The following is a 20,306-nucleotide window of genomic DNA, read 5'->3' as shown; positions in this document are numbered from 1 at the left end:
ATGTAGATTGTGCTTCACTTGAGGGAGGTATATTCTGTTGTCATTTTCAACCAGTGATTTATGGTGAGAGATTGTTCAGCTCGTTTTTCAGTTATGTAGAATGTGGACAGAGTTTGAAGCATTAGAAATAAAAGACCATCTGAGCACAACTATGAGAATACTGTTTTTGCAAGTGATCAAGAATGAAACTGACTCATCTTTAGGGTATTTTTGAGTGATTTATAAGCAGAGATGCCTCCTAGATAGAAGCTAGCCTTGTGATCTTAATGATTATGAAGAGCTCCGGCCTCTGATGACTTTGGTTGTGCCATTGGAATGAATGTGTATCCGAGTGACCTTAAGCCACGCTGTTACCTCTGCCTAGGCGCCTGTCCTTAAGCCTTTCCATGCAGCAAGTGAAAATTTCCTCATGTTCCATAAGCGTCGGTGTTGACTGTTTTTATTATCAGTTTATTTAAAGTGTCTTTGCTATCATTCTTGGATTGTTTTCTTTGCATGAGGAGTTTCTCATGTAAGGCAACCTTTGAAAATAAAGATGGTCAAAATCCTTTATTATAAGGTAATGGAAAATATAAAATGTTGGGAGGGATAGCATACTGAGCTCCCATATGCTTATCAGCAGGTTGAACTATTGAGAATAGAATTAACTTGAGCAGATGCTGACTTTTCTTTTTGTGCTGTATTTCCTGTAACTATTTTGCAAGTCAGTGGGTTAATTTGTAAATTTTCCTTTGCAGATGATGTGATGCCAGGTACTTACTGTGAAATTGACTTAGATAAAGAGAAGAGAGATGCATTTGTGTATGCTATCAAGAATCACTATTGGTATCAGATGTACATAGATGACTTACCAATATGGGGTAAGTATCCTCTGGTACGAAGTAGGATTTCAAGTAAGCAGTGTGTTAAGGTGGCTGTTCCAGATCATGATGGAAACGTGTTTCTAGTGTTTGCCCAGAATAGTCTTTAATGCTCATTTTATGGCTTTCTCCTGCTGGAGGCATTTTTGATACTGCCAGACCTTACAGGAAATTCTCAAAATAAAAGGTTTAATACAGTGAAACTCTTTCAGACTCAAGGAATTCAAAGGCATTTGGATTAATCTGAATTTTCTTCTTCCCCAGCTTCTTCACAGTTTATTTTCTCTTAAATGTAGTTGGAGGGTCTGAATAGGGTTTTTGAAATTTACCTCTTTATGTGACACTGTAGGAGGATGTTTTTAGGGATATGGTAATTTGTTGAATGTTTTACTTATCAGTTCCTTTGTTATTTACCAAAGCATTCAATATTGAAGAAATATTCTTGTCTAGCTCCTGCTTGTCCATCCTATTGGGGAAGAGACATAATATGATTAATACAAATGTAGGTATAGTCTAAAAATAACTTAAATAATTAAATTATTTTAAATGCAAGGAATAGGTAGTTACTATAGGCAACATGTTTGATCACAAATATTTTTCTTTTCTCTAGACATATGCTCTGCATATAAGTAATTATCTTTTAATCTTACATTTGTTAGCTGATCATTGTGTTCATCTGCAGCAAAACTGACTGGGCACGTTAGGTAGGCTAAGGAGACTTATAAGAAAGTTAATCTCTTCAGAGGAGAAGGCAGAGAGGATTTCTGTGAACTCAGGGCTACCCTGGTCTACATAGCAAGTCCCAGGCCAGCAGCACTACACAGTGAGACCCTGCCGTGTGCCGCAGCAGAGGTGCTAGTGAGGACAGTGAGCTCTGAGAGTCAAATCTGTGACCATTTCTGCTGAATATCTCTTCTTCATTTCGTGCTGGTGTGACCATGGCATGTTTGCTAAGAAGGCCGGCCCACACATTTGCCTTGTAAAAGGCATTTAATGAACTTTCTGCTTCTGGGTGTTTTGAATAGTAGGTGGTATTACCTTGTATAAAGTGTTTTTTCTTTTGTAGGTATTGTTGGTGAAGCAGATGAAAATGGGGAAGATTACTATCTTTGGACCTACAAAAAACTTGAAATAGGCTTTAATGGTAATCGAATTGTTGATGTTAATCTAACTAGTGAAGGAAAGGTCAAACTGGTTCCAAATACTAAAATACAGATGTCATACTCGGTAAGTTTTAAAATAGTTGTTTAAAGGAAGAAATGGTTGTATTTGTAAGCTTTAGAAAATAAAATATGTCTTAAAATTAGATGAAACAAAATTCCTCAATGTATCTACATTAACTCTCCTAAAGAAGAGGAAGAACCTCAGATCTGTGGCATGGGAGGCCACACATTGGTCTAAAGACCACTGCTGTAACAGTCGCCATTGGCACTGGGTGGTGACAGCTCAGCCATGTATCTTGGTGGTGCTTTTAGGTTGGAGAAGTTCATGTTTTTTCTCTTCCTTTGCTGTTGCAGACAAAGGTGGTATGAGAGTCGTTGGGTAGGTGTAGATTGCTATGGTTTGCTTTGTCTGATAAGAGCTTGTCAGGGTCCGTTCTCAACTGGAAAGGGATTTTATTCCTCTTGCTTAAAAATGGTGGAAGACAGAGAGGAAGTCCAATATAAGGAGACTTTTATCTTTGTCAATTATTTTTCTGGTCATTGAGAAGAATCCCTTTGCTTACAGCCAATCCCAAAAATTCTTTTTGTCCATGTATACCCAATATAAGTAACTATTACATAACTATATAAAGATTTTAATAGTTGTCATAGAACCATAATTTAAAGATAAAAAAGTATGTATTCTTATTTTAATTGGTTTGAATATTTGTAACGTGAGTTGGTTTTAGTCCTAACACATGTATAAGTCAGTACTTCAGTCAGCAGTACTGCTAAGTCCTTGAAAGCTGAAATGACCCATTTGAAGAAAGCCATATTATACAGCTTCTCAGAGTGGGGCTGGAGAAATGGCTCAGTGGTTAAGAGCTCTGCCTGCTCTTCTACAGAACCCAGGTTCAATTCCCAGCATCTACATAGCAGCTCACAGGATCTTAACTCTAGTTCCAGGGGATCTGGTTTCCTTTGCAGGCCTCTGCTGGCACTGCACATGTGTGTGCACAGACACAGACACACACCCATGCACATAAAATAGAAAACTTAAAACTAAGCCTATGATACTGTTAGTGCCTTCTTATAATTTAATTTTAATTTGAAGTATGTCAGTATTTCTGACTTTTATATGAGTTTTGCCATCAGATTATTAGTCATTTATTGGTGTTAATTTTCAAATGGGATTTTATTTCAGGTAAAATGGAAAAAATCAGATGTAAAATTTGAAGATCGATTTGATAAATATCTTGATCCATCCTTTTTTCAACACAGGGTAGGTGTTGTTTCTGTTTAAGATACAGCATGTATGTGTGTGTGTATGTGTGTGTGTGTGTGTGTGTGTGTGTGTATGTGTATGTGTGTGTGTATGTGTATATATATGTGTATATATATATGCTTCACACGGAGCATCTTTACATATCTTTGAAATGCCTCTGTGGGCTGTTGTGCTAAGGACTGTGCATTCCAAGATATCACCAAAGGTGATTTCAGTTATAAACCTAAAGTCATAAGAATGATAGGGAATTTTAAAGGAATAATAAAACTAGCTTGCTTCATAGTGTGGTGTAAGCCAGTTAAGAGGTATACAGGCAAAATCACAATACATGGAAGCCAAAAATAGCACTTTAATTACAAGTGATGGTAACATTGGAGACTGTGGTTCTTAGCTATGTTCAGATGGGTTCTGAGTTCTGGAGGTCAGAGTTAGACGGACCCTACATTGATGAACTGTTGACAGGCTTCTCACGGGCACCTGCCCTGGTAAGTGTGAAGAAGCAGCAGCAGACTGGATGCATCTCTTGGGAAGGAGATGAGAGAACAGCGGAGGTTTTGCCAGTGGAAATCCTTCCGTTGGGAACGCCTAGGAAGGGAAGAAATGTTCCCGTAGTCCTCATTGTTCACCAACACATGGAGGTTGGACGAAGCGTCTAGGTCAGGGTTTGTCTGGGAATGCATGCTCAGGTCAGGGCAGCACTGCTGCTGTTCCTTGTTCATCGCCAGTGGTTTTAAAACCCGCTGTGAACAGAGGGTGACACTTAGGACTAGCAACGCTAGGGGGCAGTGGAGTGCAGTTGGTAGGCTCAGTAATCTTTGCTTTATTGGTTTATACCTAGACAGAAATCCTAGACAGAAAGCTGGGCAGAGATGCTTTATTATTTTTAATAAGTATTTTCTTGGTGTAAAAATTTTAAGGCTATTCTGCATTGTATAGTTTTTAGGGTTTTGCCAAAGGAATGTTAGAAAGTTTAGATTATTGATAGTGCATTATTATAGGAATTGGTTTAAAGTTTATACCTTAGATTGCATATTTCTTAGATTAGGAAATAACAGGGAACCTCAGAATACTTTTGAGTTTATATTTTTAAACTGATACATAAAACATGTTTTATATATTTATGAGGTAACATCTGATGTTATAGTACATATATACATTATCCATTGTTTCGGCCAAGTTAAACATACTCTCTCAAATTCAAATATTTTATCATTTTGTTATTTTGGAAACATAGGGGCCGATGAGATGGCTCCGCAGGTAAAGGAGCTTGCTGCCAGGTCTAGTGACCTGAGTTCAATCCCTGGGGCCCACATGGTAGAAGGAGAGAGCTCACTCCCAGAAGTTGTCTGATACCTATATAAACACTGGAAATAAATGTGATAAAAGTTTTCTAGAGGAATATTCAGAAGTCACTGTTTGAAATATATATTATCATTATCTACAAAAGAAGATACCTATAAAAGAAACCTTTCACATAATTTCACATAGATACCTACAGAAGAAAAGCACACTGTGTGTGTAAACAAACTAGGACATTGCATTCTTACCTACCTATAACCTGTACTCTTGGCTAACTTCGACCCAACCTTTCTTCTCCTGCTCTCTTCAGCCTCTTGATAACCCATTGTTCTCTCATCAGCTTCTCTGAGAGCAGTATGTGTATATACGCACACACACACACGCAATAATAGGGTGCTTGTTTTTCTCTGCTTTATTTTATGTAATGATTTTTAGCTCTATGTGGGAAGTCTCAGCATTTAAGGCATACCTTTCTTATTACTAAGAATATATAAAATTTTTCACTTAAAAATCTTGAGCAGTTGACTAAAGGTTAGAGGCTTGGGAGACAGCTTCCATTTCATCTTAAACTGCTTTTTAAATCTTTGGTGACACTTTTATGATAAATTTACATAGCCTTTGAAAAGTATGATGCGTTATTGTTCCATTTGCAATGCCAATGGGCACACGATAAATTAATAAACTGTTGGTGGAGGGAAGAATGAAGCCAAACAATCGTCAATCGTCTGTCTTTTCAGAAAAGGCCATAGCTTATGTCTCCTCCCTGAAGCCCCAGGATGAGTAGGCGAGGCAGGACTGCCTTTCCCATTCATTCACTTCTGTAGCACATTAGCCCAAGTAACGATCTGCCCGTCCTCATTGTACAAGCCAGTACACCCTGTGTTGTTTTCTAGGGACTCCTGTAGCTCAGAGCAGAATTTCTGTGAACTGCAATATGTAAGTGAGGGGCTCTGTAGCAGAGAATGGACCATTTAACTTCGACTTTAAAGACTAGGGAGAATTTACAAAGGAATAGAACTCACTTGTGAGAAGAAAGTACATGAAAGATGAGAAGGGGAAGTAGATGTGCTCTCCTTGGTCAGTGAGCAGGGCGAGAACTGCTGGGAGTGTAGGGTATGGGGAAGGAAAGGTTGATGGAGATGTAGAAGGCCATGTTACAGCAAGGACAGAATCCTGGGATGTTGCTAGGATGAATCTGAGGAAATTGGGCTCTGCATGTTTTAGGGTAGTGGTAATTAACATTATATTATATTAAAATGTAATAGAGCAGTGGTAATGAACATTATACTGTGGAAGGTTTGTCTGATGACTTTGTACTACTACATTGAAAAATTGAAAAAAGGAGAGAGATCAGACAGAAGTGAGAGACCGATTAGGAGAAAATTAGACTTGTTGAGGGGTGAGGTTTATACCATGGGAGTGTAGAGGAAGGAATCAATTTGGAAGGAAAACAGAAGTTGAATAATTAGGGCTGAAGAGAATGCTCAGAGGTTAAGAATACTTACTGCTTTTGCAGAGAATACTTACTGCTTTTGCAGAGAGCCTGAGTTCAGTTCCCAGGATCCCTGTCTGACAGTTCACAATTGTCTGTAACTCTAGTTCTGGGGTTCCCTCTTCTGCCTTCCATAGGCACCCACACATGTATGTGTGTATCCATATGCTGCCACATATATACAATTAAAACTGAAACCCTTTTCTAGGTTTAATAAGTGTAATGAACAGTTAAGGAGCAGGGAGGAAGGAGATCATTGTAAATGTTCAAATCCAAATGTCCATTCCAGCCTAGAAGCTAGAGGGTGAGAAGTGAGCCGCACGTGTGAGGGGTGAGCGTGTATTGAGGGCAGTCCCAACCTGAGATGCCACGCAGGCGTTAGGTGGAAGTTATGGGGGTGGGTGGAAGTCTGAGATGAAGCTGTATGAAAGCTGGGAATGTGAACAAGTAAGGGCTGAAGGCATTTCCAGCGGCATCACTGGGAAGCAGGCGGAACGTGTCTGAGTTGTGCTTGAATACCAAGGCTGGAGCTTTAGGAGAAGTCGGCCAAGGGTGAACAGAGTGGAGAGAAAGATGAAACTGAAGTGGCAGTCAGTGACTTGGGATGGCAGTGTCAGCAACAGTTAAGACTGGCAGAGAGGAGGAGGACAGATCACCCAGCTGCTCAGTCAATTTAGAAGTTTACGGCAGGGGTCAGTGAGCTGGGGCAGTGGTAAAAGTTCTTGCCCCTAAGCCTAATGACTTCAGCTCAGTCTCTAGAGCCCACATGAAAGGTGAGAACTGACTCCTACAAGTTGTCCTCTGACCTGCACATATATACGCATTATTTAAAAATTAAAAAATGTAAAAATAACCCCATAAAAGTTCACTGCAGGGGCATTATTGAGATCCAAATTATGAAGAAGTGAGGGAAGAAATGTAGTCTTGTTTGAAAAGTTTGGTTGAGTTTTGATAGGAAAAAAATGGAGTAGGCACTGTTAAAGATGAGTAGTCACAGCATAGGGCGTGAGTAGTCACAGTGTAGTAGCAATCTGTCACATACTGTACTCTTCTGCTTTCCTGTTACTCTTCAGATCTTGTGCTGACTTAGGAAGTACTCATGGAAATAGAAACATGAACCCATTGGGAAGGCCTGTTACTGCAGACTGCTTTTAAAAAAAAAAAAAAAAGAAAAGACAAGATTTCAGTCGTGCTTTTATAATAAACTTAAATATCCAACCCCCCCCTTTTCAACATTTTCAAAAAGGGCATTCATTGTTTTGTTTATAATTCTAGCAGGTGCCCAAATAGGTAAGTTATAAAGGAAAGAAGGAAGGAAGGTTAGTTTCTTGTGTGAGGCAGAGCCAGTTGGGTGATCTGCTTTTCAGGAAGAGTCATGGCTGTAGAATTTGTCCTGTCCCCAGAGCTCAGGCAGGGTCCCAGAGCCAGGACTACTTCTTGCCTTAGTGCACAGGCCAAGTTAAATCAGTCCTCACTGTACAGGAAAACTGCTGAGCTGGAGAAAGACGGTGGTGTGTGTTGGGTGGTGGTGGTTTGTGGGTCGTGGGTAGCAGTACAGAATAAAGAGGAAGCACTCAGTAGGAATGGGATCTGTAGCCCAGTGGGAAAAAGACTTGAGGGAAAAAAAGAAAAAGAAAAAAAGCAGTGTATGTATCCTAGGAAGATCCATCTCAGAAATTATGTTGTACTGGATGGTAGAAGACCAGAGAAAGCAGGCCCTGGGAACTTGAAGAGGAGGAAACTTCAGAAATACCTTCAAGGACCTTTGGGAGGTTAAAATATAAATGACAGAGGAAGTGTGCAAACCACAGACGTAGTTCAAGTCAGATATACCGAGTTCTAAGATGTCCTTGGAGATGAAGTAGTACTGTGTAACTCTAGGCCAGAATCTGGACAGATGAAGTCAAAGGCCTTGAGAACACTGAGGAGTTAGGAATACCTCATTGTTCTGTAGCCACTGGGGTGACTCCTTGGGGAAGAACCTGAGAAAGAGTGTGATAGGGCATGACTAACTGAAAGAAGAGAAACATCTTCTGGAAGGAAGCCTTGTCCAGAGTGGCCTGCCGTGATGGGGTGGGGCTACAGTATTGTCAGAGATTTCCATGCTGTGGTCAGACAGTGCTGGGCCCTTGTGTTCACCACCACTCCACCTCACAGCACAGGGTGCTTCATGGGAACACTGAAGCCACATAGAAACACTGCAGGACTTAAGTTAGAACCTTGCTTTTGATTCCATTGTCCGTGTGCTTTCCATGTAAAGTTGAATTGTGTATGCCTTAAAGCTAAATAATAGTTGGTTAGTAAATCTGACCTGAGAAGTCTGTGTAGATGATAGCGTGCTTTCATGGAAGTTGGGTGTAAAAAGGCCAGCCCCTCATTTTGGCTACTTATCTCCCATGTGTCTGAAATTTAGATTTTTATATACAATATGAAAAATGGTCGGTTTTTCCTGTTAATATACAGTTGATATCATGAAACATGAATCTTATAATTGATATTTCACAGTGGTAACTTTTTTTTTTTTGTTAATTTAGATTCACTGGTTTTCAATTTTTAATTCCTTCATGATGGTGATCTTCTTAGTGGGATTAGTTTCAATGATTTTAATGAGAACTTTAAGAAAAGATTATGCCCGATACAGTAAAGAAGAAGAAATGGATGACATGGTGAGTGATCACTGTTCTATAGTTAATAAAAGCTAGTTATCCCATATACTACATTCTATTTCTTTTAATTGTGTGGATGCTCATATGTGTGTGTGCAAGCCTAGAGAGACTACAGGTATTGGATTTCCCCGGAGCTGGAGTTAAAAGTGGTTGCAAACCACCTGATGTGGGCACTGGGAATTGAACCTGGGTCCTCTTCATGAGGTAAAGAGTGTATGCTCTTAACCACTGAGCCATTTCTACAAACCCTGATATATATATATTTTTAAAGATTAAAAAGAAATTATCTGTGCGCATGATGTGCATGTTTTGGCATGCATGCCAGAACATGTATGTTGAAGTCAGAGGACAGCTTGATGAACAGTTCTCTCCTTCTGTCTTTACATGGGTGGTTCTAGGAGTTGATCTCAGATGGACAGACTTTCCCTGCTTCTCCAGCCATTTGTATTTTCATGTCGAATCTAGATTAGAGTTTCTAATCTAAAGTCGGTAAGGACAGATGAGTTTTCAGAATTCAGAATTCTTAGGTTTAAAGGGTCTAAAGCCAGATGCAATAGCAAATACATATAGTTCCAGGTAGTCAGGAGACTGAGGCAGGAGGATTGCTAGAGTCCGGGAGCTTGAGAAGAGCCTTACTTTTCTAGGGATATAGCTCAGTGGGAAAGCTCCTTAGTTGAATTTAATCCCCAGCACTACAGAGTTTAAAAACGGTTGTAATAACGTTACCTGTGGGATCTAGGATCATGTTCTATTTAAGTATATTCTTTTTCCCTAACATAACTTAAATGTTCTCTTAAGCTAGAGAGACGTGTGCTCTCCAGCCAAGTTCTGTCACCAACTTAGTTTTCAGAGCTTTTGATTTCACAGTCATTTTTTTCTTTAAAAAAAGAAACCTAGGTTAGTTTTGATATCTTGTTAAAATATGTTAAGTGTTGAGTTAATTTAAGGGGTGAGTAGAAGGATTAGTACACGTTTAGTTTAGTGGTTCAAAGATTTTATTTTTAACTTTTTATTAAATCACAACATAAAAACGTGTCCCATAGAATACTTGTACCTAGGCGCATCTCACCATTAAGCAAGCTTGAAAAGCAGTTTAAGGTGTCCAATTCTAACATGCTAAATGTACTGTGATGGTAGGAAGTATTTCCTTCCGAGGTAGTTTCCTTAAGAAGCTTTGCTTCCGAAATTAAGGATAATTGGGGTATTCAAGCTGAACTTCAGTATGGATTTTTAGAAAAAGCTTTACATGACTAAATACCATATTCAAATACTTACTTTGGGCTATAAAGGGCATTTCTCTGTTTCTTAGGGCAAGCACTGGTCTGAATGTATTTTCTTTTGTGTCTTTGGCCCTTGGTGGTGGTGAGCCTCACTCACCGTGTGTGAGTGGCAGGAGAGAGACCGTTACTCTTCCACATTGTTTTTCTCCTCCTTTTCTCCTCCCGCTTTTTACTTTCATGGACCTCAGCATAGAGCACATGACATTCTTTATGTGTTATTAGGACAGGAGTTACTTTAATTTTGAAATGTCTGTTCTCGGTATTTTGAACTCTTAAAAAAGTGTGAAAAGAGGGGTCTGCAACTGCACGTCTTGCCTGTGTGTGCTCCCCTTGATTCTGAATGGGCTCGTGTTGTCTGTCCACACCTGCAGGACCGAGACCTGGGAGACGAGTATGGCTGGAAGCAAGTGCATGGAGATGTGTTCCGACCGTCAAGCCACCCTCTGATATTCTCCTCCCTCATTGGCTCTGGGTGTCAGATATTTGCTGTGTCTCTCATTGTTATTATTGTTGCCATGATAGAGGACTTATACACAGAGTAAGTGCTGGCCCCTCCTCATCTTTTGTTGGTGTGAATAGTTCCTTTGGTCATTGTAACCTATTAAGTCAGTCATTATCAAATATTTGCTTATTTTGGAAATTTTATTATTTTAATACTACCTGTGCCATTATTGAAGAAAGATCTTAATCTTTAATTCTAAATGTTTTCAGTTGTGCTCCAGTTACAGTGGTTATGCCATTTAGAGAGGCAAAGGCTACTTCTAGTCTAAAGCTGTTTGAAAAAGGAAACTGGCCCTTTCTTTAGATTCAACCAGATCTTTATAATTTCAGTTACAAAATTAATACATCGCATTTATGCTCGGACCGAGACCACGGCGGGAGTGAAACTGTGTACAGTATTGTTTTTCAGGGCCTGAGATAGTATCTGTCTTTGTACAGTTTTGGCTATGCTTTTTATGAGCAACCAAAACCGTTGCCAAACTTTGTTAAATTACATTATTTATTTATTTGCGTGTGTTCCTGGGTGCTCAAATGTATGTGTCTGGGCATGTGCATGCTGCAGCAAATGTGGAAGTGAAAGGACGACTTTCCTTTCTCTGCTTCCACCATGTGTCCCCGGCATTGAACTCAGATCGTCAGGCCTGGCAGCAAGCACCTTTACCTGCTGAGCTATTTTGCTAGCCCACTTTGCCAAAAGTTGTGAGTCAGTAACAGAAAGCTTGGGACTCTGTTGTATATGATTTTGTCACCTTGTTTTCAGAGAGCCACAGAGTGTGCAAAGAAATGCACTGTGGTGTTGGGGTGGACTCACTATACTGCAGGCTTCAGACTGCAGCAGCCCGCGATGTCCTCTGTCAATAAACTCCAGTTGCATTTCAATTCATAGTACATTCTTACCTATGAATAGCATTTCATGAAAAAATAATAAATTTGTACTGCTGAAAGAATTGCTTTTTAGTTGTAAAATATTTAACCATGCAGCAAGATGGCTTAGCAGGTTAACAAAAAAATCAGTTTCCCCTCAACCCTAATGACCCTGTTTGGTCCCACTGGGAAGGAGAAGACTGAGTTGGGAAAGTCCTGCCTCTGACTTCCTGTGTGCTGCAGTGTGCATGTCCACACAGGCACAGGTCATACACGCATAAAAATAATAAATACTTCTCAAAAAAACTTAACCATATACTAAATTGCTGTTCTTCTGCCAGATGGTTCCTCGAGAGGACTAGATCCTAACCTCCTGAATGCTTAGACTTCTCATGTAGAATAGTTAGTGTTTAGTAACTGATGGGAGTTTGTGTTAACCAAAACGGCTGTTTCTCAAAGCCGTCTGCGCTGTTTCTGTAATCTAGCCCTCGCTTTGCCACGTTTTAAAGTAGTTAAACTGTATTTACACTGCAGGGTCGCGATGAGTAAGCAGTTCATGCTTTAGGGTCTGATATATTTTAGGGTGAGGTGAGTCCTGAACAGGAGGAAAGCATTTCAAATCTGTAAAGCAGCAGCCATGCTTTACGTTCTGTTCTGACTGTCCAGTCCTGTGGCTGAAGAGGAACTTTCCTAGCATCCTAGTTTTTGCTTTGATTTGCTTTTCAAAATGATGTTAGAATTCAGCATTGCTTCATGCATACTTCCTGTAACTTAAAGCTCTTCAGTGTTGCTGGTGCTTTAAGGTTTATTAATTATGCGTATAGCATTCTGCCTGTGTGTATGCTTGCAAGCCAGAAGAGGGCACAGATCTCATTACAGATGGTTGTGAGCCACCATGTGGTTGCTGGGAATTGAACTGAGGACCTCTGGAAGAGCAGTCAGTGCTCTTAACCTCTGAGCCATCTCTCCAGCCCAAGCCCTTCAGGTTTTAGGTATAAGAAGCTACTGTTTTATCGTAGGGTTAGGGCCAGGTCCTGTGGTGTTCTGACGGTTACTGCAATAGGTAGGTGTTGTGTTTATGTGGTGTGTGTTCAGTTACTTAGAAGTGGTGAAGCTGTCAGTGTTGGTATGATCAATAAGTGACCGATGACATCAGGGTCCCGTGGTTTTACTTTGTCACATGCATCTTTAGTGTACACATCCATCCTGTATGAAGGCTGTTGTATTTCTGTCCTATAGTCAGGAAAGAGAAAGTCCAGAGAGGTGAAGTAATTTGACTAAATTACACATTGCTACTAAACCGTGATAAACTGGTTTTGTATGCAGGTGATTGTATTTCAGTTTTTAATTTGAAGTGTTAAGGAAATGAAAATAGTGATGAAGCAATGTGAAATAGTGAGAAACTGAAACATTTGAATATGAAGTTGGGATGATCGCTCCAGTGACATAATGATCTTAAGGATAAAGGGTAGCTAATGTTAATAGTCCCTGTGGTCACTGTGAAAGTCAGAGGAGAAGCATTGGGAAGGTGTAGGTAGGACAGTGTCACTGTGGTGCCAGTGATAAACCCCACACCTGTGCTCTCAGTGGGAGGGAGTCACAGCAAGGCAGCTCTTTAGCCTCTGGGCCACTCTTGAGACTGGCTGCCATGGTGGACTGTTCAGTGTAAATGAGCATGACTTACTTGGAGGGTGGGGACAAATGCTTGGAGAGTATTTTTGAACAAAGAAACAAAAGATCTGAATGTTAAAGCCATCCTGTGTGGAGACAGTAAACAACTGGAGTCATTGGCCTCTAGGCCAGCCCTTTCGAGCTCTTTCTGTTGGTAGGACTTCTGCCTGGTATAGGCCCATCTTACACTAAACCAGCCTTTGCCTTCTCTTGTAGTGACATTTATATCTGCCTTTAACAAACACATTTATAAAGACAATGGGTCGTATCTGTTAGTCTTCGTGTGGAAGGAATAAATTAGGACTTAACGATGTTTGGGTTCTTGGAAAAACAGACTTGATTTTTTTAAAAATAATTAATTTGGGGATCTGTAATTCTTTTCATTTGAGAATGACAAATTTTTAACACTTGGATTTAGTTGACAATGGATAGAATGAAATCCTGCAGTATTTTTATTTTCACTGTTGAGATGTGCCTTACATTCACTTACTTACCTACTGTAGCAGCCACTAGGGAAAAGGGCACAGGTGTCCGAACAGATGCTACGTACTGCAGAACTAGGGGGCTGACGTCTGTAGGTGTTAATAAATATAAATACTTTATTTTACAGCAAATTATACTGTCATTTACTGTAATATTTTCCTTTTCAAATGGGCATTTTTAAATATTTTTTTTAAATTGCGTTACTCAGCATGAAGGTCGGTTTAGTTCTTTAGATATCGTTACTGGGAAGAGGTTAGGGATTGTCAGGCTGACATAAGGTTGCCTTGGGGACCAGTAGATACTTTTAAAAATCATTTTTACAGAAAAAAGTGAGTCTTGGCATGCTGTATCACTTAAAATAGTAGCATTTAATACAAACTATCCTACTTGAATTTTATTTCTAGTAAGTAGGCACATTCTCAGTGTTGAGCCAGTTATCCTGTTTCAAATGATGGAACCGCTTTTTAGAGTTATAAATAGAATTTTAGTTCCAGCTTGCCCTTGGTGCCAAAGACCTGAAAAGTGTTTGTTTAGACTGTATTACAAGTTCAGCTGTAGACTAGACAGAAGTAGACCGACCTTGGTATGGTTTCAGGTCACCTTTGACTGAGAATACTTTTAAGGCTTTCTGCAATCCAGGATGGGATGTTTTTCTATTTCTGCTAAGTAGATCTATGATATTAAAGTAATTCTGAGGGGACAGACTCCATTTTTTTATTTTTGGTTTTAATTTATAATAACATTTTCATGCCTTTGCAGGAGGGGATCAATGCTCAGTACAGCCATATTTGTCTATGCTGCTACATCTCCAGTGAATGGGTACTTTGGAGGAAGTCTGTACGCTAGACAAGGAGGTAACTTAGCAGTCTTGCGTCTTTAGTTCTGATGGTATTCTTCCACTGTGAAGTATTTGAAATTTTACGTGGGCAGTGTGGGTGTACAGATAGTACAGGCCCTTGTTATACCATGTGTGTAACTGCTACCAAACCTGGTAGGTTTTCCAGATTGCTTTCGTGGGAACTTGCTTTATTTCCTGAAATTATGAATAATTAATAGATTTTCTCCATTGTGAAGTTAGCTTCGAAGGACATGTACAAGAGTACTTTAAATTATCGATGTTATGTTACTTTGAGGTACCTAGCTCCCTAGATATGCTCCAGGCCAGCCTGCCTTATATTCATCCTTAAAGTTACTTTTCATGGGTGGATATAAAAGTTTGTCTAGTGCCTACGGCTAGTAGGCAGTGGTAGGAGATTAGAAAACAGTGTTCATCAAAGGACTCCTTATGAAGGTTTGTTACTTTGTGTCACAGTTTCTCAGATGAAAGTTCCTTCACTCTAGATCTGTAATATTGAGGGTCAGAAAGGTACTTGCATTGATAAATATGCATATTTTCACTTACAAATGGAAGGTTTTTGAAAGACCTTATCTACTGTGATTTTTCACAGTAAAATCAGTGTAGGTCTGGACACAGTGGCACATAGCTGCAATCCCAGTACTTTGGAGGCTGAATCAGCAGGATTACCACAAATTCAAGACTATCCCGGGCTGTAGAAACCTGTAAATTTTTATAGGTCGTAGGAAGTCAGAGCATAGGATCATTTAAAACCCTCCTGGATGGCCATGTTTACCGCTGCCTGTTCTGTAGACTTTACTGGCTAGAATGTGGTCAAGTGCCTTTGGTCTAGGTAGTTCTCTCAGTGGCCTGTATACATATCGTTATCTCTTTCTGACTATTTTACTTAGATGTTCAAACTCCAGCTCTATCATCAGGTATAGGAAGTAAGTGTGGCCACATTGGATAATATCCTCAGGAAGTCAGGGCTCTTAATGTCGTGTAACTTGTCCGACTGGGAACCGGTTAGGCTATGCAAGTTTGCGTATGACTCTGAAGTCACCACAGCAGAAACAGCTTTGTTAAAATATGAATGTATTTACGTCCGTATATGAGTCTGCTTTTTGTCTGACCGTAAGCTTAGAACAGTTCGTCACACTTCTTTGTACTGTACCTGCTCTTAAATGTTGACACGCTTAGGTCTAGGAATGTCAGATCTTACAAAGTACACTTTAAAGCTCATGCTCTGCTTGAGACTGTGTGCTGATAGCTTTGTCTGAATAATCGCTAGTAATTCAGTGAAGAAGTCCGCTCAGAGAGTTGAGAATATATCATGGATCTCAGGTTTGCATTATAGTGTGGCTTCTGATCTTTTCAGTGACCCCAGCGTACAGAATAAATAGTGTTCTAGATCCAGTCTGAACCTGGGCACAGCCTGGAGCCTCCCGGTGTGAGGGGCAGTAGAGCTCAGCACAGATGTCTGAGCAGCTGATTGTGTTGAGTGAGACGTGGGGAGGAGGGACCCACAGGTAGACAAGGAGTTAGATTTGTATGTGTCTGCAGTGAGGGTAAAGCAGTGCGCACGCAGGAAGGATTGTTACCTGCTAGGATGGAATTGCAGTTTCAAAGGTTGTGTTGTTGTAAAAATATAAAAATAAAATGGTATAGTTGTCTTTTACCCGCTAGGTCCGCTGGGTCTACACCTCGGTGCCCCAAGATACCTGCTAGATATCTTGGCGGAAACACAGCCCAGCCGCACACGTTCCTACACTCAAACCCGCACATAAAAGAACACACAACACAGTAATCTTAGATCCAACTGGTAAGATATAATTGCCCACTTAAACATACAAAGCCCGGTACCATCCATCCCTTGAGAACATTAATAACAACCTGTAAATACACAGAGCAGAATCTTAACATCACCTGCCATCTTGTCCTGCCACGGCTTCTCAGCCCCTCTCTCCCTCCTGTCTCCTTTTTCTCCTAGTCTCCTCCTCTTCCTTCACCTCTCCTGTACTTTACAAATTCAATGGGGAGGTGGTTCTGGTGAAGTCACCTGAGTTTTGAGAACTTGACTAGGCAGCTGTCCTTGGGGCAGTGGAATTAGCATCAAAATACAGATTACTTCAGGGCAAACCACAACATTGTTGGACAAATGTTTCACTTTAGTTGTCACCCCTATAATTCATTATTTCAAATGCTGGCCATGGGAAAGGAAGGATTCATGAGACTTCTGTGAAGAAGAACTGTAAAAATGATCTAGAAGAGAAAGTTCAGAATTGAGTTTCTTTGGAGGAATGTTATGTTAAGATTTGGGGTGGTAACTCCACCACCAAAAATGAAAAATGTGTGACAGAATCTGAATTAGAGGAAGATAGTTTTATATCTGAGCTGTAACAGATGACATACGGAAGGACAGGAGAGTTTAGTGGCAGGATGAATACAGTGACATCAGAGGACTGTGACCACTCACTGCTCTTCACTGCAAAGGGGCTCCTTTGTAAACTGTGCCTGCCACATGGATTTGATGAGCGAGACTGATCTTTATTAGGTCATTGATTTGAAATAATTATTTGTATATCAGGTTTAAACATTAGTGCATGTTTGCTTATGTAGCTTGAATTTTTGATAGCTTCTCGTTCTTTCAGGAAGGCGATGGATAAAGCAGATGTTTATCGGGGCGTTCCTAATCCCAGCCATGGTGTGCGGCACTGCGTTCTTCATCAACTTTATAGCCATTTACTACCACGCCTCTAGAGCCATTCCTTTTGGAACAATGGTGAGTCACTTGAATTTTAATTTTAAACAATGCTTACAACCATTCTAATACAAGGCCTGATGCCCTTCCAGAGTCCCCTCCTATTGGGTGTTCTGAAATTTCAACCAGTCCCTGTTGAGTCTCAAAGTTTTTGCTAGGCTCCAAAAACTATTGGTTACATTAAACCTAAGGTTCACTACGTTTTCTTGATTCTGTGAAATAAGTTGATTTTAAGCCAGTGATGCACACCTTTAATCCCAGCACTTGGGAGACAGAGGCAGTAGATCTCTGAGTTTGAGACCAATGTGGTCTACAAAATAAATTCCGCGACGGTGTGGGCTACACAGAGAAACCCTGTCACAAAACAAAGAAACAAAGGAAAAGAAAGAAGGAAGGAAAAGAAAAAGAAAAGTTGATTTCATAGTTTTTAACCAGAAATGGGAGAGAACTGATGAGTGAGTATATTTTAAAGAAATAATAATACCAAGAAGCGTGAGCGGTTAGTGTTCTGAGTTGCTTTTTTGTTTCTGTGATAAAATACTGACCAAAACCAAGAAAAGAGTTTATTTGACTTGAAGATTCTAACCCATCATTAGGAAAGCCGGGGCAGACAGGGTCTCAAGGTAGGAGTCTAAGGAGGCAACCGTGGAGGAATGCTCTTACTGGCTTGTTTCTGGGCTCACATCCAGCTGTCTTTCTTATACAACCCAGTACTAACTGCTTGCCGCACAGGAATGCCTACAGGCCAGTCTGATGGCTACAGTTCCTCAATTGAGATTATTCTCAAGCGTGTTAACGTGAACAACTGAGGCTAACAGTGACCTTCTATTATCACTTTAAATCATAATCTTTTCTTTCTTGTTCCCTAAGATTGACTACTATTAAAATGTAAAATTCAGCATACCTTTAAATGTTACCCTCTTTAAAAACTTTAGCACTTTAAAAGCCCAATGTCTCATTTAAAATCAAGTCTCTTTAACTGTAGACTCCCATAAAATCAAAACCATGTTATATACTTTCCAAAAAGAGAGAACCAGGGCATAGGAACAACCAGGTTTTTAAAGTAAACCTCCCTAGTCTAGCAGTGTAAATCAAATATTGTAGCTTAGCGTCCAGAAGTTGAGACTGATCCGGGCTCTAAAGAGATGCGGCAGCTCCATGCTGGAAAGCGCTTCCCATCATAGCATGCCCAGCTTGTCCTGTGGCTCAGTCAGGGTCTACTCCATACTTGCTGATCTTCTTTGGATGTCTCCAGTGTGCTGAATCCTGAAGCTGTACCTTCACTAGTGGCCTCTGTTGACCTTTTCAGGGACTTAACCCCTGCCACATGGTGTTAAGCCTTAATCTCTCTCCATGACCCCTTCAGTCCTGGCATTTCCACAGCATTATTTGCTACCAGTATTGCTAGCAGATTATTAATCCATTAGTGGATTGATATATTGGTTAGACCAGAGCCCTTGCGATCCAGGTGACTAGACTGTATGTCATTATTTAGCTCTGGCAGCTCGGAGCCAGCCACACCTTCAACCACAAGGGCCTTTGGGGTGAGTGTTTTATATCACTTGAGAATGGGGGCAGGACAGGCTTACCCGGGCATTCTGAGAAAGGGTTGTAGATATGAAATCTTGTGTGATCTGTTAAGCCTCAGATGCTGAATTTGGTATTACAGGTTTTCAAAGAACCGTAGTTGTAGTTTAAGAATTGCAGGGTATCATGGGACCCAGTCATCTTTCCATTCTAAACAGTGTTCACTTCAGCACACACCCATAAATCCTGAGTTCTGTTTTGTCTCCAAGGCAATGGAATAGTTGGTAAGGGTAATGGGTGGTTTGTGTTGATTTCTCATTTTGAGGCCTGTTCAGTTCTCAAAGGAATTAAGTAGAAAATTGGGCACAGTTATTATTGCATGGGGTGAAACTCCAAAGCTTGTGTGTAGTAGTCATACTGTTAATGGTGAGAATGTCTTCTGTTCATTGGGTTTGTTTTTTATATTTTTCTTCTCTTCTGTCAAAATGAGTTTCTCCAGGTGGTGCACAGCCATGCGTGTAGGCAAAACCCCCATATACATAAAAATTTAAAAGAAAGATTTCCACTTGTTCTGCATCAGTCCCTGCACTTGGTGCAGTTAGTCCTCTGAAATGTAGCCCAGCCAGTGAGCCTAGAGCTCATTTCTCTGGTACGCTTCAGTCACATTGAAGGTTTTGTGGGAGAGGATTGCTTATTTGGATACACATCCTCTTTAATGAATGTTAAAGACTTGTGCTCTGCCTCCTTTCCCCTTTCTCCCTCTAGACAGGGTTTAGGTAGAACTCAAAATGTAGACCAGGCTGGCCTTGAACTCACAGAAATCCACCTGCTTCCCAAGCACTGGGATTAAAGGTGTGCAACACCACACCTGGCCTTATCGTATTTTTTTTACATTTGTGTGTGCACTCAACGTGCATGTGGTGGTGGAGAGGCGAGCATGACTGTGCTAAAGTGCAGGTGTCCTGAAGAGGACAAGTTGTGGGAAGAGGTCTGTTGTCCTCTCCTTCACTGTGTGGGTTCCAGAAATCAAATGCAGGTGGTCAGATGTGGCAGCAGGCACCTTATACCCACTGAACCACCTGCCCTTATTGTTTTAGTAGCTATCCCTTATTAGATGAGAGGAGTGTTTTATACATTGGAGGTAGAAGTTCCTTCTCTTAAAAGTATTTTGCATCAATAGTCTCAGTAATATTCTACTATTTTAGGGCTTGCCTTTTAATTTTCTATTTAAGGGCAAAATCACTAAATTTGAAGAGCAGTATATTGATAGATTTTTTTTTTCCAGTTTGACCTTATAGTTGTTCTATTTAGGGAGTCTTTTGCCAAACTGAACAGCAGCAAGCGTTCTTTGCATGTTGTGCTTTAGACATTCTGCAGCTCTGATGCCCTGAGATTAGTAGAGTTATCTTTGCACAGAGCGCCCTCTGGTGGAAGGCTCTCTTTGCTGGCGGCACTTCTGGGTCACCTGCTGACAGATGCTGACAGATGCCATGGGTACAGATGGAGACACGGTGGACACGGGGAGCTTCTGTCACCTTCTTAACTGAATTGCCTTATAAAATAATACTGTGTACAAACTGCACTAAAAACTGAATACTTAGGGATAAGTTTAACAAAAGATGTACAAAACCTGAACACTG

General features: G+C 40.4%; 1 protein-coding gene across 1 annotated transcript in view; it reads left to right on the top strand.

Moving 5' to 3' along the window:
* Tm9sf3 (transmembrane 9 superfamily member 3) overlaps positions 1-20,306 on the top strand; it is a 52,790-nt gene that overhangs the window by 16,298 nt on the left and 16,186 nt on the right. The window contains exons 3-9 of the mRNA NM_001427812.1: positions 738-860; positions 1,927-2,087; positions 3,207-3,284; positions 8,613-8,744; positions 10,396-10,562; positions 14,303-14,397; positions 17,030-17,160. Of these exons, the coding sequence (NP_001414741.1) occupies positions 738-860; positions 1,927-2,087; positions 3,207-3,284; positions 8,613-8,744; positions 10,396-10,562; positions 14,303-14,397; positions 17,030-17,160 (887 nt within the window). The remainder of the gene's footprint in view (positions 1-737; positions 861-1,926; positions 2,088-3,206; positions 3,285-8,612; positions 8,745-10,395; positions 10,563-14,302; positions 14,398-17,029; positions 17,161-20,306) is intronic.

The sequence above is a fragment of the Rattus norvegicus genome, chromosome 1 (genome assembly GCF_036323735.1).
Source record: "Rattus norvegicus strain BN/NHsdMcwi chromosome 1, GRCr8, whole genome shotgun sequence".
NCBI lineage: Eukaryota > Metazoa > Chordata > Mammalia > Rodentia > Muridae > Rattus > Rattus norvegicus.
The sequence above is the reverse complement of the archived record's forward strand: the minus strand, read 5'-3'. Positions and strand labels throughout refer to the sequence as shown.